This window comes from Juglans regia, chromosome 2 (genome assembly GCF_001411555.2).
Source record: "Juglans regia cultivar Chandler chromosome 2, Walnut 2.0, whole genome shotgun sequence".
NCBI classification, from domain to species: domain Eukaryota; kingdom Viridiplantae; phylum Streptophyta; class Magnoliopsida; order Fagales; family Juglandaceae; genus Juglans; species Juglans regia.
The window spans coordinates 32,479,507-32,490,407 of NC_049902.1; the positions used below are offsets into that span (position 1 = coordinate 32,479,507).

The window sequence follows — 10,901 nt, forward strand, 5'->3', positions numbered from 1 at the left end:
TTCGGTCCTAAATTTTATCCAAAACCGAACCGGACTGGACCGGTTACACCCCTAATTATAACTTGAAGCTAAAGTTATTTTAAGGTTTAGTGGTCAAGTTGTATATATTCGTGTTATTTCAAGGTCTGTTTCGGCATTAGTCTAACTACATTAATCTTTTATTTAAAACTAGGAGTTAAAAGTTTGTTTAAGGTCTAGTGATCAAGTTCTATATATTTGCTGTTGAAGATCATAAACAATTTCTTGATCATTCGATCTACACGCGTTAGCCTTGTACTCTAGCTAGGCGGCCACAATTTGATTGGTAGTATAGAACAGTGTTGAAAAGTTTGTGTTGATAGTATATAAGTTTATATCATTAATAGTATTAATATTACTATGTCACTATAATTAATAGTTAATAGTATCATAAGTGATGTAGTATTAGTATAACTAATACTATAGTTATTTATATAATAATTTATATATAGACTTAAAGTATATTACTAATAGTAACAGAGTGTTAGTATAAGACCATATAGTATAAATTGTAATTAATATACAATATATACTAATGTATATTAGTATTACTAATTTATTAATATAATTATCAAGAGGATTAATATATTGACAATTTATTAAGCTATAAAATGTTATTAATATATATTTTATTTAAAGCATATGATCAAATAAATATTCATGTTTAAGATTATCATAACATTATCTTATATATAATATATATAATAAAATATTATTCTATATATTATATAATATAATTATATATAATATAAAAAATATTATATTAACATTTCAATTACTGAGAAATTGGAATATTTGGATCAAAGAGTACTAATCAAATATAATATCAGTAAACAAATTATTAGAGATCAATAGGTGTGCATACTTAATATTAACAAACAACCCTTAATATATGACCATCCACTAAACATGGTTCCGCCACTATGAGCTAACAAAAAAAATGAAAATTTAAGTTGGCGCGCTGCCTAATTTTCGTGAAATTTGAATTTCCCTCTCATGGGCAACGCTGCAAATTTACTTATGAAGCGCCTCTTAATTCCCTTAATGTTTCAGACGAAAGTGCCCCTTATAATTCCCTCAATATAATAGCCAACGAGATGCAGCCCCGCCCACGCATACATTAACCTTCATCGGAGGAGAACCGGACAAGACCACTCACTGCCACAGCTTCTCCACGCCACTGCCATCCTGAACCAAAGAGACACCAAGCAACGCCTAGAGCCTCCGCCCTCTCGCCGTTACTCCATGCCGCTGCATCACTAGGAGATCAGCCATGACAGATCACATGAGCCGCGTATGACCATCACCCAATGCAGCCGAGTCCTCTCATGCACAACGGAAGTCCCTCCAACCAATGGCGCCACCACCCTCTGCACTTGGAAATCTGCATCGGAAGCCACATGTGAGATGCCAAGAACCAGCAACGGCCACCTGCAGCCTCTGTTTTAAGCAGCCTCTGTTTTAAGCAAGAAGAACAGAGTATTGTTCTCCAAACCGAGGGCCATGACTTGCTGCAGTTGGGCCACGACGCCACCGCAAGCAGCAACAGAAGAAGCCGAAAAACAAGCCTCCACCACCCGGAGGATGGTTCAGCACCGCCACTAGTGTCCGTAACTCCCACGCCGTTTTATGAGTAAACTCCCACGCCGTTTCTGTTTTATGCTTTCTCTCTCAATTCTCTCTTTCTTTCTCATGGCAATATTTGACCTCCCTGCTTCCACAGTAAACTGCCGCCTCCCAGACACCTTGCCGCCACTACGTAGCTGCTCTCATGGAGTCTCCGTCGCACAGCCCCTCTTGCCCGTACCCCATATATGTTGACATGAAGAAACGCATAAAGTCGGGATTAATTTGACCGTATATTTAGATTATTTTAACTGGGTTGGTTGGATCTAATTAACGTTAATTAATTATAGCAAATATATAAATGTTTGGAAAAGGGAAATAAAAAGATCATTGTTTCTTATTTTGTTAACTTTTTTCCACTTTCCATTTATTATTTGACAATGATGTCTCTTGCTCATGCATGTACAAGGATGTTATGGTACTAGAAGCACTTCTCTGCATTGTTTGTGAAAAGAAGAGCTGAAGTATATTTTTACGAGAGGCATCTGGGGAATGAATTGTAGAAATTTGTACAAATTCTGTTTGGCTAATTTTATCTGTAACAGAGTTTTAAAATATTTTAATGTTCAGTGTTTTTTTACATGTAATGATTTTATATATAGTTGTTGTTAAATCACTTTCATGTGATTTGATTTGTAATTTTTTTTATTATGTGAATAATAATCCATTATATCATATTTATTATTAATTTTGTATATTATATTTTTTTTATTGTAGTATATTATATTATATCATATTTATTATTAATGTCGCTATTTCAATTAGTGGCGGCATTTTTGGTAACGCCACTATTTAAATTAGTGGTGGCATTTAGTTAAATGCCGTTAATTTATTCAATGTGTCGTCAATGTATTATTAGTGGCGTTTAAATAAATGTCACCAATTTATATGATGCGTCGGCGCCATACTAGCAGCGGCGTTTGAATAAACGCCGCTATCTATATTAGTCGCGGCGTTTAGATAAATGCCGTTAATGTATTTAATGTGTCGCCAATGTACTATTAGTGGCGTTTAAATAAATGTCGCCAATCTATATGTTGTGCCAGTAATGTACCCGTTGCAGCGTTTATTGTAACGTCGCTATTTTTTGCAATGGGTTGGCAACGAATTAATGGCGGCGTTTCGAGACACGCCGTTAATTTAGGAAAGCTAGTGGCGTTTGAATAAACACCGCTATCTATATTAGTCGCGGCGTTTAGATAAATGCCGTTAATGTATTTAATGTGTCACCAATGTACTATTGGTGGCGTATAAATAAATGCCGCCAATCTATATGTTGCGCCAGTAATGTACCCATCGCGGCGTTTATTGTAACGCTGCTATTTTCTGCAATGGGTTGGCAATGAATTAATGGTGGCGTTTCGAGAAACGCCGTTAATTTAGGAAAGCTAGTGGCGTTTAAAGAAATGCCGCTAAATTGTATACAAACGCCGCTAATGAGATTTTCAAGTGCCGGCGTTTCTTCAAACGCCGGTACGTGAAAATAGCGACCATCCACTACCGGCGGATGGTTACGTTGGCAAAAAACCGCCGCTAATTAATTAGCGGCCTTTTTTTCGATAGTTGTCGGCGTTTATCGAACGCCGGCAATTCTGTCATTTTTTGTAGTGTATACGTAGAAGAATTTTTTTGTATTTTATTAGGATAGATTCCGATTTTAGGTAACTTTAAAAGGCAGGCTACAAAGGCTTGGCTGAGCACCAAGGTTGAGTACAAGGTGTTGGCCAATATAACAGCTAAAATTCATTGGCTTCAATCCTTACTCCAGGAACTTGGTATTAAACTCTCACAACCCCCTATCTTATGGTATGACAACATAAGAGCATGCAATGTATTTAATAACAAATCTAGTTTTCCATGCTCGTACAACGCATGTATAAATTGATTTTCACTTTGTCAGGGACATGGTTGCCAAGAAACTCATTGAGACTAAGTTTCTGTCTCCTAGCAGATATCTTTACCAAGCCCCATTTTCATCAGACTTTACAACAATCCATTCCAAGCTCAATGTAGTTTCCACTACTTTGGACTTGCGGGGGATGTTAAGGATAAAGAATCCGACCGTGATAAGTCATCCAAGTTTAGAAGATATGTTCAATTAGACTTTGTTATGTTTTCCATTGTAACAGACTCTTAATAGAACTTTGTAAAGTTCCTATGTTAATAACACATGCCACACGTTATTCTGTGTGGTTGATATTTACTCAACAATCTCCAACATTGATTAGCTGAATATTTGGAATGTCGTAAAAGAAGTTGTTGGCAACTAATGAAAGAAGCAAATCCCATTTTACCAATTGCAAAAAAAAAATAAAATATAATTAATAAATGAAAAGAGAGCGCAGCCTGCTGGCTTTGAACAGAGGTTCTGATCATAGTGAAGGTTTCCTAGTAGCCTGCATGATACCCTCTACTCTTATTGCTCTCCCAGCTTTATACCACTAACCAAAGTTTTGGCTGTTTTGCTTTATGGTAAAAACAATTTCATTGCTAATGGTGTATATCGCAACACATGATTGGTGGACTGCACTGCACATTTTGGCATACTCATGGAAAAAAAAAAATCATGGAGACGCTTTATCTGTGTCAATGTTTTAGAATCGACGGAGATGATCATGCATGCAGACTTCATTTACATGATCATTATAATACAAAACGCCCAAAAAAACTTTGTTTACTATAAAACCACATCAGACTGGCAAAAGAAGAAGAAAAGGAAACACCAAAGTAAGATTTTAATCATATATTGGCCAATAATTGCGCAAATCTAGATACAGGTGAGTCATGTACGTATAATAAACCTCTTTGCAGACAAGCCAAATGGCATTATTTGGAAACCATCATTACATTGTCTATAGCAGTACATGCAGGAAGTGAAAAGCATCAAAACCTCCTAGTTATTGTGGATACAAATGCTTTATACAATAGAGTATATTTCTGACATTGTACTATTCTTTGTAGAGCTCAGACTTGGATAACCTTGGAGTTGGAATTGCAATTGTTGGATTCTTCTTCTTGGTAACAACACCGAAAGTGTCAGAAAATTCTATCTCTGAACCTTGTGGCAATTTCCACTCATAAGAATGCAAAAGTGAAGCCAGGATGTATTTGAGTGTCCTCTCCCCTAGTGCAAGCCCTGCGCATATTCTTCTCCCTGACCCAAATGGAAGATACTTAAAATTGTTGCCCGAATAATCAAACCTACCATAAGCATTATTTAGAAACCTCTCAGGTTTAAATTCCAATGGATTGTCCCAATACTTTGGATCCCTCTGTATAGCCCAAATATGTAGGAAAATACTAGAACCTTTGGGTACATGGTACCCTCCAATGATGCTAGATTCACTTGGAGTACGAGGTATTAGGAAAGGACCAGGTGGGTGCAAACGTAAGGCCTCTTTAATAACCGCTTCTAAATAATGTAATTTGGGCAAATGAGATTCTTCAACTAAGTTGTCCAAACCCACGATTTCTGTTAATTCTTCAGTGACCTTTCTCATTATCTCTGGATGCTTCAATAACCTTGCCATCACCCATTCCGACATGGTCGTTGTGGTATCGGATGCTGCTATCACTATGTCCTATTTAAACAAGAGTAAGGTGATCAGCTCAACTGAAAATTGAAAAACAAACAAAACAAACCAAAATAAAGTTTGGATGTCTATGAATTAGTTAAAGTTATTAATGGCAAAATCAACCCCACCTGTTCGTCTCTAAAGTACCAATCAAACACAAAAGTAAAAAAGCAGATGTGCACGCGGGCACACACACACACACGTATATCTACTTACAAAAACCAAGGCCTTGATTTGGGTCATGCTCATTGATGGTGCACCGTCGTCCTGCTCACTTAGTTCCAAGAGAACTTGCAAAAAGTCCTTTTGTTCTGTCTTTGTCATTCCCTCTTCTTTGGCTTTGGCCAAACTCTTGATCTCTTTGTCAATGGCATAATCAAGTACTCCATCAATGGCTTCAGAAATTCTCTTTGCTTTCCTTCTGATCCCTTGTAAATCAAACCTTGCTAAAGCCGGGAAAAGGTCCGAAATATTTGGTTTTCCGAGAATCATCACTAATTCCGCAAATATATGCTTAAACTCTGCTCCAAACTTAGCCCCTTCCTCTCCACGTAACGTGCCACCCCACAGCATGTTCATAATGGTATTCATCACCGTTATAAACGCCAGGTCCCCTAAATCTGTAGGGGTGCCTTTTTTGTCATACACATTTCTAATGGTGTTCCTTACCTCTTCTCTTCGTAAAGGGAAGGTACTATCAAGATTTGCTGGACTTAGCATCTCTCTCACAAACATCTTCCGCAACATCTTCCAGTTAGCATCATGGGGGGAAAAAGCAATATCGATTGCCCCGTATGTGACGGTACGTGCAGCTATGTTAGCGTCACGGTTGGAAAATATTACGTCTTGGTCACGAACAACTTCTTTAACTAGCGAGGGTGAGCTAATCACAACGCACAATTTATTTGCAAGCCAAATCTTGTAGATGGGGCCATAGATCCCATACAGTTGCTCAAATTTTGTATGAAGTTCTGTACCTACAAACGGAAGGTACCCGACTATTGGCAAGCCACGGGGACCTGGTGGCAATGGAGGTACTGCAGCCTTTATTCGTTTCTTGATGGCCCATAGCAACCATAACACCGTAAATGCACCGATCAAAACAGTGATAGTTGAGATAGAAAATCTCTCATCGCCAGGATAGGAGCTCCACCATCCCATCGCAGAAGCTGCATTCAAGTGTAGGGCGATGGGAAAAAAACAATGGTAGAAAATAATCGAAATTAGGAATATGTATATATGTGATGTGTGTTGGGTTGAAGCATGGCCTGGAAAGCAAGGAAGGAGGAACGAGACCTATCGGTGGAACTTGTGTATGTATAGATATCGGTGGAACTTGTGTATGTATAGATATTTCGTTGCGGAGAATCGAAGTATTTGATTTATAAAAACTTCTCATTAAATAATGCTCACATATTACTGTGGTTACACTCTTAACTTACCATTGATTAGTGGGATGGAAATCACATGGGCACTTACAGTAGTTTGAGTCAAATGGGCTACCTCTTTTTCTCCCAATTTTTTTTTTTAATTTTCTTGCAGCTTTTTACAATTATATTCTCGTAACCTGCACTACCTTTACAATTTAATATTCAAATTGACTTTGAAATATTTTGTTTGGGTCTAATATTGGGCCGGATTCCTGTTTACTAGAGTTTTCTACGTGTGTGCGCGTATATATTTGTATATATATATATATACACACGTGACTCAACCTGTTTTAGCTATTATATATATATATATTGCTCAATCTTAATTTTACTATTTTTTCTAGAAAAAAAAGAGTCAAATATATCGGTCCTGATCGGACTCATTATAGTAAATTAATAGATGGTACGGTGTGTTGTAATTATCTGTATAATTTGTTTAATAAAATATGCATGTGCCTAAAAAAGAAAAGATTATGTTGAGTTAATGCAAACAAACTTATATATATATATATATCAACCCTTTTTTATTTCTTTAATTTAAATGGTTTGAATTGATCAAATTATTAACATAATTTTATTTCTTAAAAACATGATAACTTAATTGTATCAAAATATATGTACGTAATCAAAATATATGTACGTATTTTTCGTGGGATTAATATGTGCTGATAAGTAAATTTTTTTACTCGTGTTCATCTCACCGCGGTTCACATATCTTTAATTATGGAGTATTATCACGGAGGATATACAAAATGTAAACCATACCATAACATAAGAAAACAAGCTGCAAAAAGGTAATGATATTTGAGGAAATATATATATATATATGTATATATATATATATTTATAGTTTTAGAACTGATGAATCATGAAGAGATCTTACAAGTTGGAACTTTGGACGAAAGTCACAGCTTGATCTTTGAGAACGTCAAGATTCTTACAAATATAGAGAAGTTTTTAGAATTGATCTGCACATGAAGTACTCATGTTTGAGCACTCCTTTATATAGAGCCTGTAGTCTTGAAGTACTATTTGCTCAATTCGGATCAGTAAACTTTCTATTGGTCGCCTGAACTAGTTAAAATCCCTCCAAAGTTGAATGCTTTTTTTAATCAAAGATATATACTATTATTCCCAAACATACATCTAAAAACACCTCAGAATTAAAAAAAAAATAAAACCGTCTTCCAAATATGTTTTTTTAAAGAGCCCTAGTTAATGCTACCCAATACCCCTTCATTTTCCAAATATTATTATAAAAGAAAATGATACGTCTCAACTCATCTAATTATTATAACTTTTTAAAATTTTCATACAAAATAAAATAAACAATTCAATTTTTAAAAATTTTTAAAATAAAAATAATATTAAAAAAATACATTCTAATAATATTTTATTCAACTTTTAACTTTAATTTAAACTTCTCTTATCTTATCTCATCTGCGAAATAAACGATAGTTTCATGAATTTGTCCATTCAAAGTTACTGTTTAGATATTTTTTCTTATTTTTTATTTTTTACTTTTTATTGATGATTAATGAAGTAACTAATAGTGAAGTAGTGTATTTTTTATTATTTTAAAAAAATATTTAAAAGAAAAAGAAAATACAATTGTTATAGTGATAAGTTTGAAAGAACAAACTCATATAGCTGAGTAGATTCAACCTTAATTAAAAAATTCGAACTCAAAGTTTCAGTCTCCAAAATTGAAAATTCGGCCTCCTGCAAGGTCAAAATCCTGACTTCCTTCCCCACGTGGACAGATTTTTGTGGAATAATATTTCACATGAATGATGAAACCCGACTACATGAGATCTAAATATCCTTAATTTATTTTTAAGAAATATCTCATCTTATTTTATTATTAATTTTTTTTTAAATTTTTATATAAAATAAAATAAATAATTAATTTTTTTTAAATTTTAAAATAAATATAATATTAAAAAATATATTCTTATAATATTTTATTTAATTTTTTAATTTTAATCTCAATTTATCTCGTCTTATCTAAAAACAAACAAACCGATTGGGAATGTAAGTTCTGTACGTTGTTTGACACGAACGCAGACATCAATTCGTTAATAATCACTTTTGTAAGTACCATTAAAAAAATAAAATACATGAATTAATAATAATAACAGATATTTCTCCAATCAGTTAATGACATCATGTCCAGAAAAAAAAAATTATAACCAAAAGGTAATAAATCCTATTTTTTATTATTTAATAATATTATTTTTATTGAGATAGAACGTAAAGGGTTGGCCCCAGCTTGAAAAGCACGTAATAAATTATATTTATTTATTTTTTTCCCTTTGATTTACGTCGACCAACAAAAACTATTTCTCTCAATTAGAAGCACCATGATTATATTATGCTTTAGCTTCTTCACCCAAATTTTTTCTGTTGGTTTGGCAGTTGTGGATCCGTATATATCTCATGATGTTTTTTTATCAATTTCTCTGTTTGAATATAAGGTATTAAAAAAGTGAATTATCCTCCATTAATTTAAAAAGAGAAAAGAAGGGAAAATACATTTCACCCTCTAATTAATAGATATAATTTACATTTTGCACCCTAAACTATTAATTAATGTTGACATGCATTTTATATCTTCGAGCTATAAAAAATCTGTAATGCACGTATATATAAAACTTATTTTGGTTTGATGATTAAGATGTGTCATATATATGATCTATTTTTACTTTATACATGTCTTAATTATTATAATTGAGTATTATTTATTTATTTTTTCCCTTATAAGGTATAATATTTTAGTTTTGATTGATCAATGATTATCAAAAGAGTAATACTGAGTGGCTGTCCAGGCAAAATTCATGTATTTTATTTTTTTTCATTTCACATTTTTTTAACATCTTTAAATGGTTTTAAAAAGTAAAAAAAATATCAATATACTAATAGTTACTTCTTTAATCAATAAGTAAAAAAAATTAAATAATGAGCAATCAAAATAAAGAATCAAAATGAGAAGACAAAATAGTATTATTATTATCAGTCATCTATTTTTACTTACTTTTATATCTATCTCTATAATTAGATAGAATATAATAAAAAAAAATTATTATCATTTTTAATAGAAGTCAAAATCTTTCAGTATTTTTAATTGTCGGGTGAAGAAATTAAGATGAAAACTACATTTAAAAAAATGTTAGGAGACCGTCATGGTTTGAATCATGTTGTAGTTTTTGTCTGTGCTGGGAGTTGATTGTTTTATAAATTCTTTGTTCGTACGTGATTTGAATATTCATCAGGTGCTGATGTGTGCTGAGGCGAGATGCATGCACCAGTACCGGCCGGCACTTGATAATTTCTCTAACATCTTCCTCGTGAAATAATTAATTCGATCTCTGCCATCGTTCTCTTACAAATAACTTTAAAATAAGTTAATATTTTAATAATAAATTGTATATGGACGTATAGCATTTTTCATTATTATTATATATATAGTATTATCACAGCAACTGGATGAATTAGAAAATAGTAGGGATAATATATAATTTAATGACAGTGGATCGGAGAAATCAATCCACATGAATAGAAAAAGAAAAGATTCGTAGCTGTGCTAGACCGATTGAAATGTTTGGGTAAGTATTTTCTTAGACTGGAATATTAAATTGTAAGTTGGACTGGAATACAGAGAAAAATGTGAACAAACCAATAAAAAGAAACTCATAAGAGATATCCATGTGACTTTTTTCTTTATTTGATATGTATATGTCTCAGTCTTAGGTTGTGTTTGGATGTTGAAGTGAGTTGAGTTGAGTTGAGTTGAGATGATAAAATATTATTAGAATATTATTTTTTAATATTATTATTATTTTGGAATTTGAAAAAGTTAAATTGTTTATTATATTTTGTGTTGGAATTTGAAAAAGTTGTAATGATGAGTTGAGATGAGTTGAGAGGAGTTTGGTAACCAAACGAAGCCTTAATTTGACTATTTTAATTGACAGAGTCAAATAGATCAATCTTAAATTGAATAATTAATTATATCAAATTGGTGGTGTACCGTTCGTAATTAATTGTATAATTCCTTAAACAAAATATATAATTATCCACCTAAAAAAGAAATGATTATGTTGAATTAATATTTTTTCTTTTTTAAGAAGATAATAGTACTCCAATTTTATTGACAAATCCTCACTTGTGACCGAGGAAAATCGTAACTACATTAAGACACCTGAGTGCTATAATAATAATAAAAAAGACCAAATCCTAAAAAATACAACAA

General features: G+C 32.9%; 1 protein-coding gene across 1 annotated transcript; it reads right to left on the bottom strand.

The window, feature by feature from the left end:
- Nucleotides 1-4,592: 4,592 nt before the first annotated feature.
- LOC108982160 (flavonoid 3'-monooxygenase CYP75B137-like) lies at nucleotides 4,593-7,617 on the bottom strand. Its single transcript, XM_018953455.1, has 3 exons — nucleotides 7,533-7,617; nucleotides 5,436-6,388; nucleotides 4,593-5,225 (listed from the first exon to the last, which is right to left on the bottom strand). The coding sequence occupies exons 2-3, from the start codon at nucleotides 6,378-6,380 to the stop codon at nucleotides 4,593-4,595; spliced, it is 1,578 nt and encodes a 525-aa protein (XP_018809000.1). The 5' UTR covers nucleotides 6,381-6,388; nucleotides 7,533-7,617.
- Between the last annotated feature and the right edge of the window lie 3,284 nt (nucleotides 7,618-10,901).

What these genes read in the sequence shown, in the direction of transcription:
- LOC108982160 (XM_018953455.1), bottom strand. Translation starts at nt 6,380, where the DNA reads ATGGGATGGTGGAGCTCCTATCCTGGCGATGAGAGATTTTCTATCTCA. An exon ending in AAATCAAGGCCTTGGTTTTT is followed by an intron (nt 5,226 to 5,435) that starts GTAAGTAGATAT and finishes TTGTTTAAATAG; the next exon opens with GACATAGTGATAGCAGCATC.